General features: G+C 40.3%; 1 protein-coding gene across 2 annotated transcripts; it reads right to left on the bottom strand.

The window, feature by feature from the left end:
- Window positions 1-3922: 3922 nt before the first annotated feature.
- On the bottom strand, window positions 3923-23138 carry pex2 (peroxisomal biogenesis factor 2). 2 transcript variants are annotated; one of them, XM_061921982.1, is made up of 2 exons: window positions 23038-23138; window positions 3923-6866 (listed from the first exon to the last, which is right to left on the bottom strand). In XM_061921982.1, exon 2 carries the CDS (start codon window positions 6859-6861, stop codon window positions 5890-5892), a length of 972 nt encoding a protein of 323 aa, XP_061777966.1. In that variant the 5' UTR covers window positions 6862-6866; window positions 23038-23138; the 3' UTR covers window positions 3923-5889. The 2 variants fall into 2 exon arrangements, with proteins under 2 accessions (XP_061777966.1, XP_061777967.1); XM_061921983.1 differs by having other exon boundaries at window positions 3923-6863; window positions 23038-23120.
- Window positions 23139-23831: the final 693 nt, after the last annotated feature.

The following is a 23831-nucleotide window of genomic DNA, read 5'->3' as shown; positions in this document are numbered from 1 at the left end:
ATAATGGTAGTTAGATGAATAAAAAAGTATGTTAAAGTGATAACATCAGAAACTTTTCAAATTCTACATGCCAAATATGATGCTTCTTGAGGTGAGAGATGCAAGTACAACATGAAAGCTGAGGAAATGACTTCCTTATTTTAGGTGTGATTGATTGTCCCCCTGACCCGTTAGACTGAAGAGGTGCTTAAAAGGAGGCGGTAGACTAGGATAATTGGGCCCGGCGGTATCCAAAGCCCGGCAGGTGTGGCGAGAACTCTCCAAGCCCTGAACTCTCCAGCACACCTAGGATTTAACTACCTTGGAGGAATTGTTTTGCTGTTTTATTTTTGTCTGGAGCACATGAAACGTGCGCGATCTGGCGCTCCTATTGACATTTCAGATAAGTAAAAATACACAGGTGTCAAAAAACGTCTGAAGTTTGGACGACTAATGGCGTGGAATACGTTACGATGAAAAGGTTAAAGCTGTTCAATACAGCTGCAGGTTTTCATTTAAATGTAATAAGTGACGCGCTTATGAAAAAAAAAAAACGTTTTCTGCTCTGAGTTTATTCTCAGTTCTTATTACCGCCATGCCAGAAACTCTCTTTCAATTAAGCACAGACATGCAAACAAATCCACAAAAAGGTACAAGTGATTTTTTTTTTTTTGCTTTCTATAAAAACTATTTAATCAGGAAAATCAATGCCTCACATGAAAGAAATGGAGATGAGAGACAAGTGCCTAAGAGGCTCATCAAAGAAGGAGATCTAGTTAGATATTCAATGCCCTAATTCCCTTTTTCTTAAAACCTTCGTCAGAAGGGGCACAGGGCCAATTTGCTCCCCTAAATGGCTACATGTGAATGTGCAGATTGCTTTGCATAGCCGCTGGGAATGGGAACGGGTCTTGTTCTTTTTGAGTTGGAAAAGATCCAAAGACAGATAGGCTTAGCGGGGCCTTCGTACCTACCTTAAATCCAGGGCCTTGTTCCCGACGCGGCTAATTCAGTCCATGCTCTCGCTCAATTAATAGCCTTTAATCTACTCCTTTGTCTTTATCTTCCCTGTTTCTAAAGGGACTGGGGGAGGACCTCCATTAGAGTTGTAGAATAATATCTGCAAAGAAGGTTTATGGTGTAAGTCTCATTGAACGTTAAGACAATGACATGTCCCAGTGGTATTAACAGTGATCATATATGCATCCCTCATCTCTCTTTCTTGGACTAGAAGTACATGAATGTAATGTAGTGCATAAAATATTGACAACCATCCGCTGCTGTCTCTGGCTTTATGCGCATTAGCACAGGTTTCATTTGCCAAAATGTCCTTATGATGGGGGAGAGCAAGATAGAGAGAAATAACTTGCAAGTGTCCACGGAATAATACTGTCCTGATCCGATATTAATGTTAGTTTCATATCAGCAAAAAACAAGTAGTGAATTATGTTGGCTTGCATTTCAGCTCTCCGATACAAGTAGTCCTGCAGCGGGTTTGCTTGTCGAAAGCTGGAGAGCCAGTTATTATCCTCAAGTTGTTATTTTCTCATATTTTAGAGAAGTAATTTACAAAAGGATGTTGGTCTATAGCAGGGGTCACCAACCTTTTTGAAACCAAGAGCTACTTCTTGGGTACTGATTAATGCGAAGGGCTACCAGTTTGATACACACTTAAATTGCCAGAAATAGCCAATTTAGTCAATTTACCTTTAATAAATAAATGTATATGTATAAAAAAATGGGAATTTCAGTCTACCATTCCGTCGTACATTTTTTGTCCTTTTACGGAAGGTTTTTTGTAGAGAATAAATTATGAAAAAAACACTTAATTGAATGGTTTAAAAGAGGAGAAAACACGAAAAAAAATGAAAATAAAATTTTGAAACATAGTTTATCTTCAATTTCGACTCTTTAAAATTCAAAATTCAACCGAAAAAAATGAAGAGAAAAACTAGCTAATTCGAATCTTTTTGAAAAAAGAAAAAAATAATTTATGGAACATAATTAGTAATTTTTCCTGATAAAGATTAATTTTAGAATTTTGATGACATGTTTTAAATAGGTTAAAATCCAATGTGCACTTTGTTAGAATATATAACAAATTGGACCAAGCTATATTTCTAACAAAAACAAATCATTATTTATTCTAGATTTTTCAGAACAAAAATATTAAAATAAATTCAGAAGACTTTGAAATAAGATTTAAATTTGATTCTACAGATTTTCTAGATTTGCGGGAATTTTTTTTTTTATTTTAATTTATAATAAGTTTGAAGAAATATTTCACAAATATTCCTTGTCGAAAAAACAGAAGCTAAAATGAAACATTTTAATTAAAATGTATTTATTATTCTTTACAATAAAAAAAAAAATACTTGAACATTGATTTAAATTGTCAGGAAAGAAGAGGAGGGAATTTGAAACGTAAAAAGGTATATGTAATTAAATATCCCAAAATCATTTTTCAGGTTGTATTTTTTCTCTAAAATTGTCTTTCTGAAAGTTATAAGGAGCAAAGTAAAAAAATAAAAGCATGTATTTAAACAAGTGAAGACCAAGTCTTTAAAATATTTTCTTAGATTTTAACTGTCATGCAAGCGTACAAAAAACATGTGTACGCACCTTTTAATATTGACGATGCAGCAGAAAAGGCGAGTGGACTTCTCACATTGCGTTTTTTTTTTTACATTTATTAGTGTAAAAAGAGGTAAAGCAATATCGAAATCAATAAACTATGTGTTCTCACCCTCATATATGTTGATGCAAGACCAACATTATGTTCTGGGCAGCTGGTTGAGCTCTAATTTGTTCATGTTTTCCCATATGAAATGATCCTCTCCATTGTTAAACTGTCTCCTTCATAAAGTACTTGTACACAGTTAAAACGTTGAACACTGTTAATCTTAACATTCAGGTGTAACTGTAAAAGTGTTATTTAAAAACATTATAAAGTTTATTTAATCTTTTTTTCTGTATTTAAAAAAAAAACCAACATGTCGCACAGAAACATTAAAGAAAAAGGAAATGCATGCAAGTTCATACTTAAATTGATCTTCTGTGACCTTCTGGAAATTGTTTTACCTAAGGACCCCATGCCTTTAATAGGTACTTAAATGAATATAGCATATTTTAGACAATACGTGGCTTGTATTGAAGAAATACGGTTTCTGGAGTGTGCAGTTTTGCTGGAAAGTAGATCATTCCTAAACGTAATAGTGCTTAATTTATTCTACATTACCCTGCTAAATAGTGTTAAGATCATGTTGATCTGAGACAGCTTCCCGCAGTAGGCTTCTTATCGTCTGGATTGATAGTTTAAGCAATCAGCAATTAAGCCCCAGTGATCAGAGTGGAAGACGGGAGGGAGAAGGAGGAGTGGTGGGAGGTAGTAGTAGCCCCCCTCAACCCACCATCTTACTCCTCTTGTCAGCCAGGAAAGGCTTCACTCAGCTGGGGTGCGTTTCGCCCGAGGCTAGGCTCACTGGTGGAGGTTAACTCCAGCATAAATAAGCATCTTTGGACTCATTACAGGGATTAGAGAGTAATTCGCCTGCGAGGAAGAAGACGACTGCCAGGGTTTTGGTACAGTTTACGACAGTCTTATGGGGGCAAGGGCCCTGGAGATTACGAGGGGGTGGGAAGGAAAGGCAAGTGAAAGAGAGACGGGCCGAGGGAAAAGAGAGGCACGCTGTCAAGTGAGTGAGTGTGTGAGTCAATCCAAGCCCCCGGCTGCCCCCTTGATCTCGAGGATGTTGGGGTGCTGTGAAAACGGATAATAGGAGTTAGAACGACCAGGCCCGTCTAGAGAGAAGTGTGCTGATTGTTATAACTTTTCCTCATCTCCCCCCTCCGCTTAACTGAATAAACACCCTGGAGAAAGCCCTAAATCAATTTTAATTATGTTGAAATACAATTTAGCAACAAAATACACAACAAATGCTAATTTGGTCGTGATGAGAGGCATCAGAAATTCCTCCCATTATTTATTCAGCCGACTTTCTGCATTTTTCATCAGAACAAATATTCCCATTTCAACAAACACGCACTGCGAGAGAATTTGGCAGCATAAATCAACACATTCTTTCATCAAATATATGCTCTGTGGGGTTCTCGGTGGTCTGTGCATTGCGCCAAAGACAAATAGTTCAGTGCGAAGTCCAGCCAGTGATACAGAAGGGGCAGAGGACTGTCAATATATGTGCACATACATTAAACATAGCCGGTCGTTGTGTGTTCAGAAAGGACATCATCATTAACCATAGTTGTTAATCAAAGATAATTTTTGAACTGTGTAGTGCATTCATACTAGGGGTGCAACAATACTGGACAATTTACCCTTATCAACTGCGGTTTTCAGGTTTTGCAGTTCATTTTGCACTTTGTGTGTATGTGCGGGCGCATACACAAAGTAAAGGACAGAAATACAGAACAGGAGAAACCACACTAACCGCTATGCTAGTCTGAATGTGAAGTAGCAAAACATTAAAATAAATTCCTACACTTCAGCAGAAGTCTAACTGGAACTAGCTCAGGAAATTAGCAAGTACATTATTTAATCAGGAAAGATAATAATATCCACAATGTGCGACAACACTGTGAGCTCGATATGAATTAATAGATCACACATCTTTGAGCTGTGTGCTTATGGGGGTCGGGGGCAAAGTGTCTGGGCATTCCGTGGGTTTAAAAGCCACAACTATCTTAACCCATTATTACTATAACAATCTACAAGATTAATATAGGTTGCCTCTCTCTCTTACCCTCCATCTTTCGGTATTCCTTTTTTTTTTAATTATTTCATTTATTTTCTTTAATTATCTTTCTAGCTATCATTATGTATAAGTATTGTTGCATTTGAACAACTGTATTGTTGATAATAGAGGTAAACTATTGGTATTGTTCGTGATCAATAGCGCTTTTTCTATTGGTATTTGTATTGCTCCAGTTTTAGTGTAAAAATGCTCATTATCATTTCTATATTATTATTTATTTCACTAAATGCTTATTTGCTATCACTTTTACGATCATATTTGTACATATCTTATGTGCTGGTGTTGTTCTATTGTTGTTGTTGTTATTGTTGTGTTTGCTGTTGTTGTTTTTGACTCTCTGTCTGATCCCCCTCTTATCCCCACAATTTCCCCCTCTGTCTTCCTTTTTTTCTCTTTCTATCCCCTCCTGCTCCGGCCCGGCTGCACCAAATGATAATATAAATACATTTAATAAAGTCAAATTCAAATAAGGCAACAAGAGAAGTACCCTACACTTCTCTTTTGTAAAGAAAATCTGAACAGCCGATATGGGCATCTACATCAACTATATGATTTGCCTGAGGAGCTGAACAGGACCAAAAAAAAAAAAAAGCCACAACTATCAAAACAAAATTATTGTTGCTCAATATGTAGTGTAGGCACCTCTCTTAGCAGGCTGCTTCAGTTCCCCCATATCTAGTCTTCTACATCCACGCTGTGAACAATTGCAAACCAAAATCTGAAATGACACAATACATTATCGCATATGTCAAAAGCCAAAGAAGGAGCCTTTTATACATTTAAGGTGCATCAATAATCGATTTGTAATTTAATATTACTCCTGAATCGTAATCAAATTTTGAGGTGCCCAAAGATGCTCATCCCTATACTTACTGTACGTGTATCTTCTATTTAATAAGTGTAATTATTAAAGAGTTAACTGCAAACAGTTTGTAGATTTTTATGACTTATTTGAAAAATCATCATATGTGAAAAGGTAAGCAGTTTTTTGTATGCCATTTTGTTCCCTTCTTTACCAATGTACATATACAACCATGAGCTAACACCAGGGAACCTACTGAACTGTGAGGCTGTCACAACGTTGCCCCCTTAATTTGTACAAGTATGAACACGTGACACGAAAGTAGTTTCCTTTAATCTACTGCCTGACAAACATCTCTACCTCCATCTTTACTGGCTCTATCTGCCTTGCTTCTGCACCACATTTAGGACAGGTGGGGCAACTGTTTGTAATAATATGACTTTTGATACAGTAGTAGCAGAAAACATGTTGACAGCCTCCCTGGTGAGGCAAGGTCGGCCACTCTCCACACAACGCACATTCTTTCCACACCTCATCCTTACCCCGTGCACTCTCTATGTCACTTCCGCTTGCCCCGAGTAGAAAGGAATACATTTTTGATTTTAGTTTTCTTACGTTGATGAGCGGTAGTAGGAAAATGAGGAACTCTGCAAAGCCGTGCCACAGCAGCTCGCGATTCATGTATTGGTATGTAATGTCCCGCGTCACGTTGGACTTGCTAAAAACGGCCCGAGCTCCAATGATCCTTTCAGCCAAGACTGGGTGTTGACCTTTGCTGAGGAACACAAGGAAGTTGACAAGGCTTGCAAGACGGGCTACGCCTGACATTAGAGTCAGAGAAATGCTGAGGGCTTTTTGTGAAAATGCGCCATCACCTTCAGACACTCCTGAAGTCAAACCAAGACACAGTCGAAGGCTGTGCGTGCGCTCTTGAAGCCAGCGGGGACCAGCTGTTAGCAAAACCAGAGCCAATTTCTGCCTCTGGGTAAGAGGCTTGTAGCGGGCAGATGTGGACAAGGTGTTATGGTAGCGTAGGCTCAGTATAGACTGGCCCACTGTGGTGCTGTTAGGATACAAAGTGAACCTCCACAGAATCAGCTGCAGCAAAGCCTTCAGTTCGGGCTCCAGAGGTGTCAGAAGGCCCGGGCGGAAGTTTTGGAAGCACTTGGAAAACTGTGTCCATAGGAGTTGCTCCAGGGCCGAGTCAAGCTCGAGAGCATCCAGCTGGCTGATGCGCAGGACTGGGATCAGTGGGTCACAAGATGTATCTGGAAGAGATCCCGCTACCTTACTGCCCTCTTGATCCATACCTGCTGGAAAACAGAACTTATTTTGAGTGATTAGTTTGCACACAGGCATTCTTTTGCTTGTTTTGGTTATTCAAAGTTGCCAACTAATTGAGTGCAGAAAACTTTGTGTGACTTGACTACTGGCAGAACCATAGCGGATCTATTTGAGAAAGTACCTAAAAAGGGATAACTTGGGAGAACCGGGGCCCTTGAGGTAAAGGCCTTCTTGTTTGTATGGTTATTTTCTCCTTATACTTAGGGACTGAAATCACTTTTCATATGTAAAAGCCGTCCATAATGCAACCTTTGAGATGTGCAATGCAAAGAAGCGGAATAGGGAGGGGTCTTAGTCTCCCTCAAGTGTATATCCACGAAACACACACGGTGAAGCTAGGGGGCTACTGGTGCCTGCACCCTCTGGAGATAGGGGTGTGTGTACAAATCACATCACGAGGGATTAGGCTAACGGCAGGCTGTGGTACACCGTAAACATCAGCTAAATGTGGAACAATCTCCCTCTCCCTGGAGTCGACTCCATACGGGCTCGTAACATTGTGACGTCTGGGCTATTTTGTGCTGCAGAACGTTCTCAGTTCCCCCCGTTTTTATCTGGCCTTTCCTCAAGTCAAACGCTTAGAAAGAAGGCGACTAACTAGCACAAGGAGAGACAGAGCAATAGGGTGAGAGAGTGAGAGGCCCTTTTTGACAGTGGCTTTTGTGTCTCGCTGAACAGGATTTGTCATGAGGCTTTAAAACAGATTTCCGCCGGGTAAATATGGCAGTTTTGGCAGAAAGGGGTAATATGGTCACTTTAGACTGCTGAAGAGAAGGAGGAAAAATAAAACAGATCTAATGTAATAAGCCGAAATGGTGAGGACCTGTCTGTGTATTCATGATGTTTCAATGGATGCAGGATTCACCGTCCAGTTAAATCAGAATTAGCAAATCAATGGGAAAAAAAAAATGAGGTAAGCAGGTGTGACAAATTCATTGAGTTGAATTTGAAAGACTGCCATGTTTAGATCCTCGCCTGTGACGGAAAAGGAGTTTGGATTTAAGGAAAAAAAAAAAAACAGTCCTGAATGTGCATCCTAACCAATAAACAGGCTCCATTTGTTTAGCTTCATCTGAAAGTTTTGCCTGTGCAGAAAATGTGCAGATTAAGTGACACGCATGTGTGTGGAAGTGTGCGGGACTATTTATGTATGTCAAGAGTAGCCTTGATCTATGCGAGCTAAAATAAATCTATCGGTCTGTCGCTATACACACAAAGCCAGGTGGTGAGAATCCTTGCCACAGCAACACTCTCGAGACGAGTAAACCCAACCGGGTCCAATATTCTTTTCAAAGCCTTTTTATCGAGCAGTTTACAAGTTATGAATGAATATGTTTTATTTGGGGGAAACACTGTATTGACAGGTACCTATCAATAGTAATGTGACTATTGTCAAGGGTCTGTCAATATTAATGTAATTATGATGTAGTGGGATCAGAGGGATAGCGCAGAGTCGGGTGGCCAAGTTACATCTCCGGCCCACTGCCATATCAATAGCTGGGATTGCTATTGACAGTTTCCTTTCAGACTTGCAGCACTTGCCGGATATATAACGAGCAGACACTTCAGTCAATGCAGAGCTGCCTATAAAAATTAAGCATTTGAATTTATGGGTCTTATACTGTGGACAGCTGGAAATCCATGCTTCTTGTGTAATAGTCGCAAGTCGGGCAGGTAGAAGGAAGCTAACAAAAATTACAACATGTTCCATTAACTTGATCATTCTCCTGTGGGTCAGCAAACCAACTAAATCAATCTAGATTCTGAATGCTATCTTTTTTAGAGTTGCAAGGCCAGGTGGACAATTTCACAGATGACCAAAATGAAGAAGAAAACAAGGCAGATGTGATGAAAACCTTTTAAAAAATATTTAATTTATTTGGATATAGGTCAGATGTTGATTCTTGCTGTCTGGCTTCAACATTAAAAAAAGATAGGCACAGAACTCAGGGCTGACTTACATGGCTTACAAACAACAACAGCATCCAATCAACCAGCGACATTGCTGCGGGCTATATGGGGCTGTGACCAGTGTGACGAAGGGAGACAGCAAGCAACAAAGGCACACTGACGCCTCCCAGCTGCACCGGCCTTCTAAAAACTCAGTTTCAGAAATATGGAGAGACAAAGAGACGGATTAAAAAGATAGATATGTCAGACAAAGCATCATGAAACCCCCAACTGAGGTGTGTGTGGGGGAAGGGGTGCTACTGTTTACTGATACAGTGAATGAGGAAAAACTAGGGGCAAAGATAGCCGAGGGAAAAAAATGAGGTAAAGCAGGGGAAACAGATAAGCGTGAACGTCCATAGGAGCTGACCTTGAGACTGACGGTCACAATAAAGGAGGAGGGAACATTCCTGAAGCATATCAGCCATAGTGAGGTGTAAGGCATCTAGGGAATAGCCTATGACAGAGGAAGGCTGCACTTTCTTCTTGACCTTGGCTTTGGCATCTCGGGAGGGAATGAGGGTGTTAAGAGAAGGAAGCTAACGGAAAACTGGGGGGCACCGGGAAGTCGGGCTGCACAAAAGTCAAATTTTAATCAAAATCATTACTTTGGCTGCCACAATTAAATTAGGGTGATCGTCTGGGATAATAACATTTAAAAAGCAGGCTCCGCTGCATATCAAATCAAACACTTGCACAACTGTGGCGGAAAAGAGCCGCCCTGTGAAGGGGGTGCCCGTCCACGCCACACCCTATCGTGCAGAGGTGCCCACACTTTTTCTGCAGGCGAGCTACTTTTCAATTGACCAACTCGAGGGGATCTACCTCATTTATATATATCCATCCATCCATCCATCCATCATCTTCCGCTTATCCGAGGTCGGGTCGCGGGGGCAACAGCCTAAGCAGGGAAACCCAGACTTCCCTCTCCCCAGCCACTTCGTCTAGCTCTTCCCGTTTATATACCATTTATATATCTCATTTATATTTATTTATTTATGAAAGAGACATTTTTGTAAACAAGTTAAATGTGTTTAATGATAATACAAGCATGTGTAACACATATAGATGTCTTTCTTTCACAAAGACAAGAATATAACTTGGTGTATTACCTGATTCTGATGACTTGCATTGATTGGAATCAGACAGTAATCATGATAACGCCCACATTTTCAAATGGAGGAGAAAAAAAGTTGTCCTTTCTGTACAATACCACATGAAAGTGGTTGGTTTTTGGCATCTAATTCATCCAGCTTCCATACACTTTACAAGAAAAACATTGGCGGCAAATTCCGTAGCTTGCTTGATTGACATTCACGGCACCCGAGGGTCTTGTGAGATGACGCTGGCTGCTGCCAGTTCATTATTATGAAAAAATGACAGAGAGGAAGGCGAGAAACACTTTTTATTTCAACAGACTTTCGCGCCGTCCCTTCCGTCAAAACTCTAAAGGCCGACTGCACATTTCCTATCTTCACAATAAAAGCCCTGCTTCATGCTGCCTGCGCCAACAAAATAAGAGGGATCGCTTGTGCACGGCAGTTTTCCGAGACTCTGTATTTAGTTAGCGCAGGCAGCATGAAGCAGGGCTTTTATTGTGAAGATAGGAAATGTTCAGTCGGCCTTTACAGTTTTAACGGAAGGTACGGCGCGAGAGTCTGTTGAAATAAAAAGTGTTTCTCGCCTTCCTCTCGGTCATATTTTCTTAATAATGATCTTGCAGCAGCCAGCGTCATCTCACAAGACCCTCCGGTACCGTGAATGTCATTTAAGTGACGTCTTGGTGAAGATTGATGATCACTAATTTTTAGGTCTATTTTTTTTTAAAGCCTGGCTGGAGATCGACTGACACACCCCCCGCGGTCGACTGGTAGCTCGCGATCGACGTAATGGGCACCCCTGCTATCGTGTATAAGCACAAAGCTCCATTACTATGCCACGCTGAAACATTAACATTATTAGTATGATTAACATGAACAACCTTTTCCCAGGGTTGCTCCAACCGATCGCTTTGTTTCACTTTATTTCACTAACTTTACTAACGTGGAGTCTCTGCGTGTGTTTAAGACCGCAATGCTGTATTAGATGGCGACAGGTGTAGACAATTATGGAGATAACAATAACGCATTTGTCCCACCCAAAAAGTATACCTCGGAGGAGCAAAATATGTGCACAGTAGAGATGCGCGGATAGGCAATTATATGATCCGCAACTGCATCACCAAAGTCATCATCCACCCGCCGTCCACCCGAACCAACATTTTATCAGAACCGCAACCGCCCGCCCGCTGAAATACATAAGAGGTCGGCCACCTTTACCACCCACAGAGCTATTTAAACCCGTTTCACAGAGTAATGAAGACAATTGGAGCCGCTAACGTTCTCGCGAATATCCAATTAGCGTTCATCCTGATGACAAGAATATGGGCGTGCTGTGAAGTCATTGCCTTAGACACCTTCAACGACATGTACAAACCGATTGTTAGTCTGGCAACATGTTGTGTGCAGCTTCCGCAATCACACGTACAAGATTGAAAGGCATACTGGGTGATACAGAGTACACTGATGGTTGTGATATAAACAACTTTAACACTTACTAATATGCGCCACGCTGTGAAGCCACACCAAACAAGATTGACAAACACATTTCGGGAGAACATCCTCACAGTAACACAACATAAACGCAACACAACAAATACCCAGAATCCTTTGTATCCGTGACATGGCCTGAATATATTTTACACCCCCGCGCCTCCAACCCCGCCCACCTTACAGAAGGTTATTATGTCACAAAACAGATTAAGTGGAGTGGCACTAGCAGTACTAACAGCTAATCATCCTGCTAAATAGAGTCTGCAGACACTTTTCCATCGAGTGCCAACATTTCTTGCTGGTGTTCTGGCGAGACATGCTCCCTTTTAGAAGTCACGCACCCCTTGCATCTGCGCGTGTGTATGAATTTGGAGTTGCGCATTGAAAAACTCTTTCACAACAGTTCAATCGTTACACTAGAAATACATATTTTTGTATTTTTTCATTTACTATACATGTTTAACACTATACAAACAATGAAATGTATGATCAGGTAATGCGGGGGTTACCAAATAATAACGTGCGGGCAACCTATAAAATGTGTCTGTTTGCATAACAACATTTAGAATAGAGCTAAATGCATCATATAATAAGAACAGGTTGACACCAATAATGAACAAAAACAAATATTTGTTTTTAAATATGCATATTCAGCCTTTTTTTTAATTTTTATTCCCCACCATTGGAAAGATGACTACATGTTCTATAGTACAAAAACGTATGAAAACGTCATCATTCCATACCATCAGGACATCATGTGAACACAATTTGGAGCGCATATACTATTGCCGAATACGCTTTAAAAACACGTTACACATATCTAATGATGCAAACCAAAAAGCTCAGCTGCAGCCGTCCAAACATTGAGTTTTGCATAATGGTGAATTATGCAAATTGGACGATGACATAATCTGGCGCGCCACCTCCATTATGAAACTTCAGATCTATAGGAAACACTGAACCCTAATGCATTATTGTCTTTTGTTTGCGTCTTTTTACGGCCATTGTGTTTAATGCCGCATAATTTTAACTAGAGCTGTCTCAATCCTAGGGCTTCACGGTGGCAGAGGGGTTAGTGCGTCTGCCTCACAATACGAAGTTCCTGCAGTCCTGGGTTCAAATCCAGGCTTGGGATCTTTCTGTGTGGAGTTTGCATGTTCTCCCCGTGAATGCGTGGGTTCCCTCCGGGTACTCCGGCTTCCTCCCACTTCCAAAGACATGCACCTGGGGATAGGTTGATTGGCAACACTAAATTAGCCCTAGTGTGTGAATGTGAGTGTGAATGTTGTCTGTCTATCTGTGTTGGCCCTGCGATGAGGTGGCGACTTGTCCAGGGTGTACCCTGCCTTCCGCCCGATTGTAGCTGAGATAGGCGCCAGCGCCCACCGCGACCCCGAAAGGGAATAAGCGGTAGAAAATGGATGGATGGATGGATGGATGTCTCAATCCTGAACATGTGATCGGATCGCGGGTCGATATATGTCTATTTTAACTGATCGACTGATAAGATGCCCAACCCAGCCAATCTTTACTGCAGCTGTGTCGCAGTGTTTACATGGCTGAAGATTGTATTTCTGTGAAATATTCCTTTCAAAAGGGGTGCACGCTCAGGCAGACACAATTACATTGTTGGATACCTTGTTACACACATGCATGAGTTGCATGAATTATAGGAAAGTGCGGGTTTGCCAGAACACTGGCTCGAATTTGAGAGGAAGCTACAATGAATGTGTTGTTTATCCACAGTGTGAGGCTACTTCTAAGATACTAATCCTCATCACTTTGGCGGAAAAATACTGTTTTTTCCAAGTGCTAAATCACTATAATGGCTAAGAATGCTACACACATACGCATAACCTGCTAAAACTTCAATGTAAAGTACAATCCCTGTTTCTATAGAAGTTGGGGAATTGTGTTAGATGTAAATATAAACATAATACAATGATTTGCATATAATTTTCAACCCATATTCAGTTGAATATGCTACAAAAACAACATATTTGATGTTCAAAATAATTAACATTTTTTTTGTGCAAATAATCATTAACTTTAAAATTTGATGCCAGCAACACGTGACAAAGAAGTTGGGAAAGGTGGTAATAAATACTGATAAAGTTGAGAAATGCTCATCAAACACTTATATGGAACATTCCACAGGTCTGCAGGCTAATTGGGAACAGGTGGGTGCCATGATTGGGTACAAAAGCAGCTTCCATGAAATGCTAAGTAATTCACAAACAAGGATTTGTAAGCAAATTGTCGAACAGCTTTAGAACAACATTTCTCAACGAGCTATTGCAAGGAATTTAGGGATTTTACCATCAACGGTCCGTAAAATCATCAAAAGGTTCAGAGAATCTGGAGAAATCACTGCATGTAAGCGATTATATTACGCACCTTTGATCCCTCAGGCGGTACTGCATCAAAAACTGACCTCAGTGTGTAAAGGATATCACCACATGGGCTCAGGAACACTTCATAAAACCTCTGTCAGTACAGCACTACAGTTGCTTGCAACATCTGTAAGTGCAAGTTAAAACTCTGCTATGCAAAGCAAAACCCATTTATCAACAACACCAAGGAACACCGCTGGCTTTGCTGGGCCCGAGCTCATCTAAGATGGACTGATGCAAAGTGGAAAAGTGTTCTGTGGTCTGACGAGTCCACATTTCAAATTATATTTGGAAACTGTGGACGTGGTGTCCTCCAGAACAAAGAGGAAAATAACCATCCGGATTTTTATAGGCGCAAAGTTCAAAAGCCACCATCTGTGATGGTATGGGGGTGTATTAATGCCCAAGGCATGGGTAACTTACCCATCTGTGAAGGCACCATTAATGCTGAATGGTCCATACAGGTTTTGGAGCAACATATGTTGTCATCCAAGCAACGTTATCATGGACGCCCTTGCTTATTTCAGCAAGACAATGCCAAGCCATGTGTTACAACAGCCCGGTTTTGTAGGAAAAGAGTGTGGATACTTTCCTGGCCCGCCTGCAGTCCAGACCTGTCTCTCATCGAAAATGTGTGGCGCAATATGAAACGTAAAATACGACAGCGGAGACCCTTGACTATACATAGAACAAGAATGAGAAAGAATTCCACTTTCAAAGCTTCAACAATTAGTTTCCTCAGTTCCCAAATGTTTATGGAGTGTTTAAAAAGAAAAGATGATGTAACACAGTGGTGAACATGCCCTTTCCCAACAACTGTGGCACGTGTTGCAGCCATGAAATTCTAAGTTATTCATTATTTGCAAAAAAAAATAAAGTTTCTGAGTTCGAACATCAAATATCTTGTCTTTGGAGTGCATTCAATTGAATATGGGTTGAAAAGGATTTGCAAATCATTGTATTCTGTTTATATTTACATCTAACACAATTTCCCAACTCATATGGAAACGGGGTTTGTAGGTGTGATCGATCCACATGTTAATACTATCGATACGGTATTAGTAATCAATAATAGTTTATTAATAATAATTAATAATTAAGTGGTTAGATCAATATACAATATTTATTTTTCCTATTTTAATTATTACAAAATAGGTTTTTGGGTTGTTTTTGTTATTGTTTACATACTCAGAAGTCTTTGCATACAGGAAGGCTTTGAGGGAAAAACCCAGATGATTTAAATGGAAGTTAATAGTAGTTACTTTATTTTGTTAAATAAATAAATATATACGTATAATTTAATACCACACATGATTTACAACAATACTAGCAACTTTTACAAACTATAAAAATGTGTTCACTTTAGTTACTTGCTAGAAAAAAAAATACAGTTCTATAATCTAAGTCAAAGTGTTGAATCGGGACTTGAAATCGGCTCGGATTTTAGGCTAAAAAATAGGATCGGGAAATCTCCAGTTTTCCCATTGTCTAGTGATTTACTATGATGAGATTATTTTTGAGTAGGAAACAGGACAACACAAACCAATGCCACAACGTGCAATGGAAAAGTGTTAGTTATGGTTGTCAGCGTAAAGTATTTCCTGAAATACATTGGCAAACATTTATTTTGTGGAATTATTTGTGTGAAAGCTGTAGTGAATCAAACCTATTTTCCTCAGCCCCTGCCAATGCATTGCTCTTATTTGGCCAAGGAGTGTGGCACTATCAGCCAAAAAAAGCTAATGTCTTCACTGTGAAAACAAACAAGGATTTTGGATTCAGAATTATTAAAAGAGTGATGTCAGAATGTTAAGATTACCCAGGCGGTAACCAGACTAATTGTTATGAGTCTGCTTCATGAAAAATGAATGTGCACAACTGCAAAGAGTGTTATTCAGGCTGTGTGAGTGTGTGTGTCACTCACTAATGCTCTATCAAGACTCCTCTCTTTCTCTAATCACCAATGACTCCTTCAAGCCAAGGGGCAAGGCCAACCTTAATGGCTTGCACACCAAGAGAATACACATTAGTTACAACAACCCATTTGACACACACCAAAAATGTGCTTTACTTTATCTGGTATGCTCTGAAGGTAAATTATTGAAAATAATTAATTGATTTTCTAAGTAGAAAGGTTGAGTATGCTAAGGGGTGAAATTGTAACACGTACATGGCTTTGAGAAAAAAATACTAAAATGTCATGAAACATTTAGAGGGCAAAAAGGCACAATGAACGTGGAAAAAAAGGTGGAACTGCGGATAAAAGGATAGATGAGAAAGCTCAAAGAAAGACGCTAACTGTCTAATAACACAGTGGTATACTTTTTTATTTTGGTGGTGATGTATTCAAATAGGAACAGTCTCCAGAGGTTCAGGAGCCAAACATCTGAAGGATTGTTATTACTGTATGTTGCAAACCAGCATATTGTTTTTACGTTTAATTTTACTTTGATGACCTTTGGAACCAGAATACCAGAAAAATGGTGTGTTTTCTAGCAACATATGCAGTTCTTTAGCACTAGTATTTATAATAAATGTGACTATAGACATACAGTTCCCCACTTTCTTTGAACATTGTTGTGCCACACGCGCAAGTCTGCATATTCCTTCGCTGCGGTTTCACCCAGAGGACCCGCTGACAATGCACACAGACACGCCCCGCTCACGTCCACGCAGCGACAAGCCTGCTCTCATTTTCCAATCTGCTCACCTGAAACTGATGAGGGCATACTCAAAGGACCAGTGGACCCAAGGATCGGCACGGGAACTTAGTTACCTCTCTGTGTACCGTGAGCCTGATGTTCGCTCACTGTGGTTGTGTTTCCCTCCGTGATTCTGACGTCCGTGTTGATCTCCCGCAGGGTCTTCCCCTTCGAGATCGTCTATTGTTTCCCCCTGTGTGTTTGGACTGCCTTCCTCGATTCCCGACCCTCGCCTGAACACGGATTTAGCCTCTCCTCTCCTGCCCTGGATGTTCATCTGCCTGCCCCTCGGACTGCCTTGTTCCTTCGCTCTCTTCAACACTTGGTAACACACACTTCAGTTAATTTACACACTTAGTCTTACACCATACACTCTTGAGTTTTTGTCACACTTCATATCCTTGGTTTATTCATTAGTATTGTTTAGTACTTTTATTATAATTATATATATACATATGTATATATATGTGTATATATATATATTTATTTACCATATATATAATAAATTATTGTACATACTGCCCCCTGGTGTCCATTTTCCGTCACATCCTAGTAGTTAAACATAACAAACCTGACATGTACTGTTAGATTGCTGATATAAACTGAACCACAGAATTTTTTTACACAATTGTAAGTAATCAAGTATAATTGAACATACAGTCAATTCTGTCAGTGCCGTAAAAAGTTGAGTCCCACCTCAGGCTGGTGCCCATAAAACAATATCAATATACAGCACCTTGCAAAAGTATTCACCTTCCTTGAACTTTTCAATATTTTGGCACATTACAACCATAAGCATACATATATTTAATTGGAACGTTATGTGAAAGATCAACACAAAGTGTTGTACAATTGTAAAGTTGAAAGAAAATCATACATGATTTTTTTTTTTTTTTTTTCAAATAAAAAAGTGAAACGGGTATTGTGCAAAAGTATTCAGCCCCCCTGTGTCAATACTTTGTGGAACTACCTTTTGCTGCAATTACAGCTGCAAGTCTTTTAGAGTATGTCTCTACCAGTTTTGCCAACATAGTGACTGAAATGTTTGCCCATTGTTCTTTGCGAAACAACTCAATCTCAGTCAGTTCAGATGGAAAGCGTTTGTCAACAGCATTTTTCAGATCTTGCCACGGATTTTTGATTGGATTTGATTGCCCACTGCTCCTCTCCCCTCCCAGGGGGTGAACAAGGAGATGGGTTAAATGCAGAAGTTAATTTCACCTATGGCTGGGCGATGTATTGATATACTCGATATATCGCGGGTTTGTCTCTGTGCGATATAGAAAATGACTATATCGTGATATTTGAGTATACGTTCTCACGCAGTTGCTTTTAGCAGTGGGCATTACACTATGGGCTTTTTTCACTCTTTCTTGTCTCTCCTTCACACAGAGACTTAAAACAAGCGCACCCTCTTACACACGTCATACTGTCATGTGCGCAACGTCACACGCTCCCATGGAGCAGAGAGGTAGCGACATGGTAACTATAGCTGTGATGCTAACGGTGAGGTGCGGGTGCTAATACAAGATAAAGGAGGTGCAAATCTGGTTACAAATGGAGGAAGAATTAATTACCAAGAAAAACAGCACAGGATCTATCGTCCGGCGGCCATTTGGCTTCAAGCGGGAATATGTTCAACATTTATGTGGCAAAAGTGTTGCTAAAAATAAGTAGCAATACTGCTAATGTAGCATCATTTGAAAATTCACCTGGTAGAGAATAAAGAGTGCTTGAAACCCTGCATCAACATCTCCGTCCGGTGCCACAACAATAAAATGCCGAGGAAACTATTTCCAGATCAACACCGTATGAAAAAAAAAAAGTCAACTGAAGGAGATAACGTCCGCAGGGACCTATTGTGCAGCTCATTTTTATTTGACACTTATTGAAATATCTTGTGTGACATCATGCACAAAAGTGCTCTTTACTTGTTTTAAACTATTGTACTGGCATTCTGTACAAAAAGTGCTCTTTAATATAGTGTTGTTTTGATATGTCATCTTAGTGACATCATGCACAAAACTGCACTAATTGCTTGTTTTAAAATGTCTCTGACAATCTTGCACTTTCTGTTTTGAAATGACATGAATGTTTGTGCCGCTGCCAAATAACTGTTTAATAAATACAGTTTTGGTAAATTGACCAAGTTGTGATTTCCCTCTCTGCATGAAAGTTTAAAGGCCTACTAAAATGAGATTTTCTTATTTAAACGGGGATAGCAGGTCCATTCTATGTGTCATACTTGATCATTTCGCGATATAGCCATTGTTTGCTGAAAGGATTTGGTAGAGAACATCGACGATAAAGTTCGCAACTTTTGGTCGCAAATAAAAAAGCCTTGCTTGTACCGGAAGTAGCAGACGATGTGCGCGTGACGTCACGGGTCGTAGGGCTGCTCACATCCTCACATTATAATCATAGCCATCAGCAGCAAGAGCGATTCGGACGGAGAAAGTGACGATTTCCCCATTAATTTGAGCGAGGATGAAAGATTTGTGGCTGAGGAAAGAAAGAGTGAAGCACTACAAAAAAATTAAAAAAATAATAAATAAAAGGCGAGTGCAGTGGGACCAATTCAGATGTTATTAGACACATCTACTGGGATAATTCTGGAAAATCCCGTATCTGCTTATTGTGTTTAGTGTTTTAGGGACATTATAATGTCATACCTGGAAGACGGAGGGCTGCGGTGATTGCCAGTGTCTCTGAGAGAAGCCAATAGATGAGCCAAGATGACAGCTGCTGCAGGAGGACGCTAACTCCACACAAGTCTCCGGTAAGAGCCGACTTAATATCACAATTTTTTCATCCAAAAACTTGCTGGTTGACATGTGATAGAGAAACATGTTCGCTAAAGCTTCACAACAGACAAAAAAACACCGGCTGTGATTCGGTTGCTAAAGGCAGCTGGAATCCACCGCTTTCCACCAACAGCATTCTTCTTTACAGTCTCCATTATTAATTGAACGAATTGCAAAAGATTCAGCAACACAGATTCCAAAATACTGTGTAATTATGCGATGAAAAGAGACGACTTTTAGCAATAAGTGATGCTGGGCTAAAAAATGTCCGCTCAATCAATAACGACACAAACACGCCTCATCATACGCATCATCATTCCGCGACGTTTTTAACAAGAAACTCATCGGGAAATTTAAAATTGGAGTTTAGTAAACTAAACCGGCCGTATTGGCATGTGTTGCAATGTTAATATTTCATCATTGATGTATAAACTATCAGACTGCGTGGTCGGTAGTAGTGGGTTTCAGTAGGCCTTTAAAATGAGCATATATTATTGCAGAATGAACAAGAATTTTTTAATGTAGACACATAGAATCATCATACTGCTGTGATTATTTGCATCAAGTGTTCATTCAAAGCTAAGGCAAAATATTGAGATATATATCGTATATCGTGTATCGTGAAATGGCCTAAAAATATTGAGATATTTATAAAAGGCCATATCGCCCAGTCCTAATTTCACCATACCTAGTGTGTGTGTGACTATCATTGGTACTTTAACTTTTAACTTTAAAAATAATTTTCACTTTCAACTAATATAAAAAACCTACACCGTGATACAGTTTTCAACCAGCCCTAACGTATTCTATCACATGCTGTAAAACGTTTGGTCACACCTACTTTTCCTGGCACCATCAGTACCCCAATACACAAATCATCTCTATTTTGATGATAATCAAAAAGCATTTGATTTTTACAAGGAGGAGGGATTAGGTTTGTGTGAGAGTAGCACAGTCAACGCCATTGAGGTGGGTGGGGGGGGGGGATATAACCACACGACAGATAAGAAAAGAGAGGAGGGATGATTGGGATTAGAAAGATGAAGTGAATAGTCTATGAAAATCAAAAAATACAACTTAGCCTTGAATCTCAAGGTGGGCGACTTTGATCCATGGTATTGATTGTTTAGAAGTAGAATAAGAGAATCATATGGGGCGCAGTGCGACATATTTTTGAAGTGATGCAGTCAGTTCTTTACTAAATACTGGACATGACTTTTACTGAATGCTTATCATTTTTTTTCCCGGCACGGTTATATTCACTCTGGCGATGTTGTAAGCATTTCACCAAACTCGCACACTTTGCAAATTATACGTCATTTCCATTGTGCGCAAGCAATTTTCATATCGCAAGACGAAATTTTGTTTGAAAATGGCGCGACCGTGCAAATGGATGGTTTAAAGACGGCTGAAGAAGAATTGGCGGAATTCCGGACGGACAGCTACATTGAACAGAAGAAGAAAAGCAAAACAGTCTCCCAACACTGCGTGGATGGCATCAAGGGTAAGGATTAGGGTTAGGGCAGTGGTTCTTAACCTGGGTTCGAATGAACCCTAGGGGTTCGGTGAGTCGGCCTCAGGGGTTCGGCGGAGGGCAAAACGCACCCGACTCCTCACGTAGATACAAACTTCTCCCTATCGGCGTATTACGAATACGGCAACAGCTGACTGATTTTTGCAGGTGTGTGATTGCTTGGGGGTTTATGCACTGTGTTGGCTTTGTTGTTTGAACAAGGAATGTTCATTAACGGTTCATTTTGTGCACAAGTAAAAAAAAACCATGGTAACACTTAAGTATGGGGAACATATTCACCATTGATTATTTGCCTATTAACATGTAAATTAATAACATATTGGCTCTTAACTAGTCAGTATTAAGTACTTATTAATGCCTTATTCGGTATGGCCTTATTATAACCCTAACCCTGACCCTAACCCTACATTAAGTCTTTGTTCCTTAGAATATGTTCCCCATACTAAAGTGTTACCAAAAACATATAACTTTGTCTTGAATTTGAAAAAAAAATAACATTTTATTTTTCACTAAAGAAGGGTTTGGTGAATGCGTATATGAAATTGGTGGGTTTCGGTACCTCCAACAAGGTAAAGGCCTACTGAAACCTACTACTACCCACCACGCAGTCTGATAGTTTATAAATCAATTATGAAATATTAACATTGCAACACATGCCAATACGGCCTTTTTAGTTTACTAAATAAAAATTTTAAATTTCCCGGGAGTTTCGTCTTGAAAATGTCGCGTAATGATGACGTGTACGCAAGAAGTATGAGCGCTACGCACACACACAGCTAAAAGTCGTCTGCTTTAACAGCATAATTACAAAGTATTTTGGACATCTGTGTCTCTGAATCTTTTGCTATTTGTTCAATTGATATTGGAGAAGTCACAGTAGAAAGATGAAATTGGGAAGCTTTAACCTATAGCCACACAAACACACGGTGATTCCTTGTTTAAAATTCCCAGAGCTGAAACTTTACTATGGATCAGAGCGCAGTCAAGCCAACATGGATCCCAACCGAATGTCAACCAGCAGGTTTCGGTGAAAAAATTGGGGTTAAAAAATCAGTTCTTACCGGATAAAAGCTGAGCTTGTGCCGTCCATAGCTGCCGTCGACTCCCCTGAGACACTGCGCGTCAAGACACCCGTGGAGACACCCAACCGACTATCAGATACTATTTAACTCACTAAAACACTAGCAACACAATAGAAAGATAAGGGATTTCCCCAAATTATCCTAGTAAATGTGTTTAAAAACATCGGAATCCGTCCCAATGCAATTGCGTTTTTTTTTAACTTGTTTTTTATTTATTTTTTTCTAGTCCGTCGCTATCAATATCCTCAAACACGAGTCTTTCATCCTCGCTCAAATTAATGGGGAAATTGTCGTTTTCTCGGTCCGAATAGCACTTTTTGTTGGAGGCTCCCATTAAAAACAATGTGAGGATGTGAGGAGCCCCCACACTCGCGACGCCATCGTCTGCGACTTCCGGTAGAGGCAGGGCTTTTCTCTTAACACCGACAGTTGCGAACTTTATCGTGGATGTTCTCTACTAAATCCTTTCAGCAAAAATATGGCAATATCAAGTATGACACATAGAATGGACCTGCTATCCCCGTTTATATAAGAAAATCTCATTTCAGTAGGCTTTTAAGAACCACTGGGTTAAGGTTAGTAGCCAGAACTTCCAACACAATCAATATATAGCTGGAAGTAATTTCCAAAATTGCCAAAAAGATTGTGCATTATACAAATTACGCCCATTGATTTGCAAAATGTGCACCACACATTATTCAAATATATAGCTGTAAGCAATTTACAAAAAAGATTGCGCATTATACAAATTTGCAAAATAGGGTTGCGCATTTTGCAAATTGCTCACATTGGTATTGTGGCGCCCTGCGATGAGAGCAAATTGTCCAGGGTGTACGCCGCCTTCCGCTCGATTGTAGCTGAGATAGGCGCCAGCGACCCCAAAAAGGCAATAAGCGGCAGAAAAAAGGATGGGATGGATGGTATAGTGCCTACAACAGTTACAAAAGCTCAGTATGCTGCACACATGCGCAAACCGCTGATAAACAACACGTCTATTCAAAACAAACAGGGCATGCTTGAGTAGATTGTCATTGATTCGGAATACAAAACGACCCGCTTTTAAGAGACGGAGGGAAATATTTACCTTTTTTTGTCGTCGAGTAGTACGAATTCAACTTTAACGAGCCATTCCTCGCTACGGTGAGCTTGACGGGACAATGTTTACTTCCGGATTGTAACCTATACCCCGCCTTTTTTCGCGAGGTCCCAATCGCGTGATTCAACGTCATAATTACGCAACACATAGAAGACTGACAGCCAATCAAATAATGCAACGTCATCGCAGCGGTAAACTGACTTTAGAAGCGCAGGTCCTTAGAAATTGAATTTATTGTACCTCCACCGCCTCTGTTGTGGTAACCGCACATAGAGACTGCATTGTTGACCGCGGCGATGCAGCAAAGAGATACAAACAGCACGAAACGCACCGCAACTGCCAGCTATTGTCCCCCCTTAGTGATGTGTCGTTGTTGTATAACGCAGCAGTGTATAAACAGCATTAATGACGCTAAACGCCGGAGAGGATCATTCTGCTTTAAACCTGCTCTCTGCATCGCAGCTGCAATGTGACGAAGAGAGCTCGGAGAAACCTGCAAAGTTGATGAAACAGCTTTTAAATGAGCTTAAAGGGTTGCATGAGCAAAAGTTGAGATGCCTGGATGAGGACACGACTCAAAGACCAGAGGTGATACTGCAGGTGAGCAAACGACACTGCGTACTATGGGTGTTCAAAATACATCCATCCAATTTTTATACTGCTTGTCTCTGTCGGGGACAGCCAATCTAAGCTGTGCTGTGCACGGGTGGAAGGCGGTGTACACCCTGGACAAGTTGCCACCTCCTCATCGCAGGGCCAACACAGATAGATAGACAACATTC

The sequence above is a fragment of the Nerophis ophidion genome, linkage group LG15 (assembly GCF_033978795.1).
Source record: "Nerophis ophidion isolate RoL-2023_Sa linkage group LG15, RoL_Noph_v1.0, whole genome shotgun sequence".
Taxonomy (NCBI): domain Eukaryota; kingdom Metazoa; phylum Chordata; class Actinopteri; order Syngnathiformes; family Syngnathidae; genus Nerophis; species Nerophis ophidion.
Note: the sequence above shows the minus strand (reverse complement) of the source record. Positions and strands in the feature narration are given on the sequence as shown.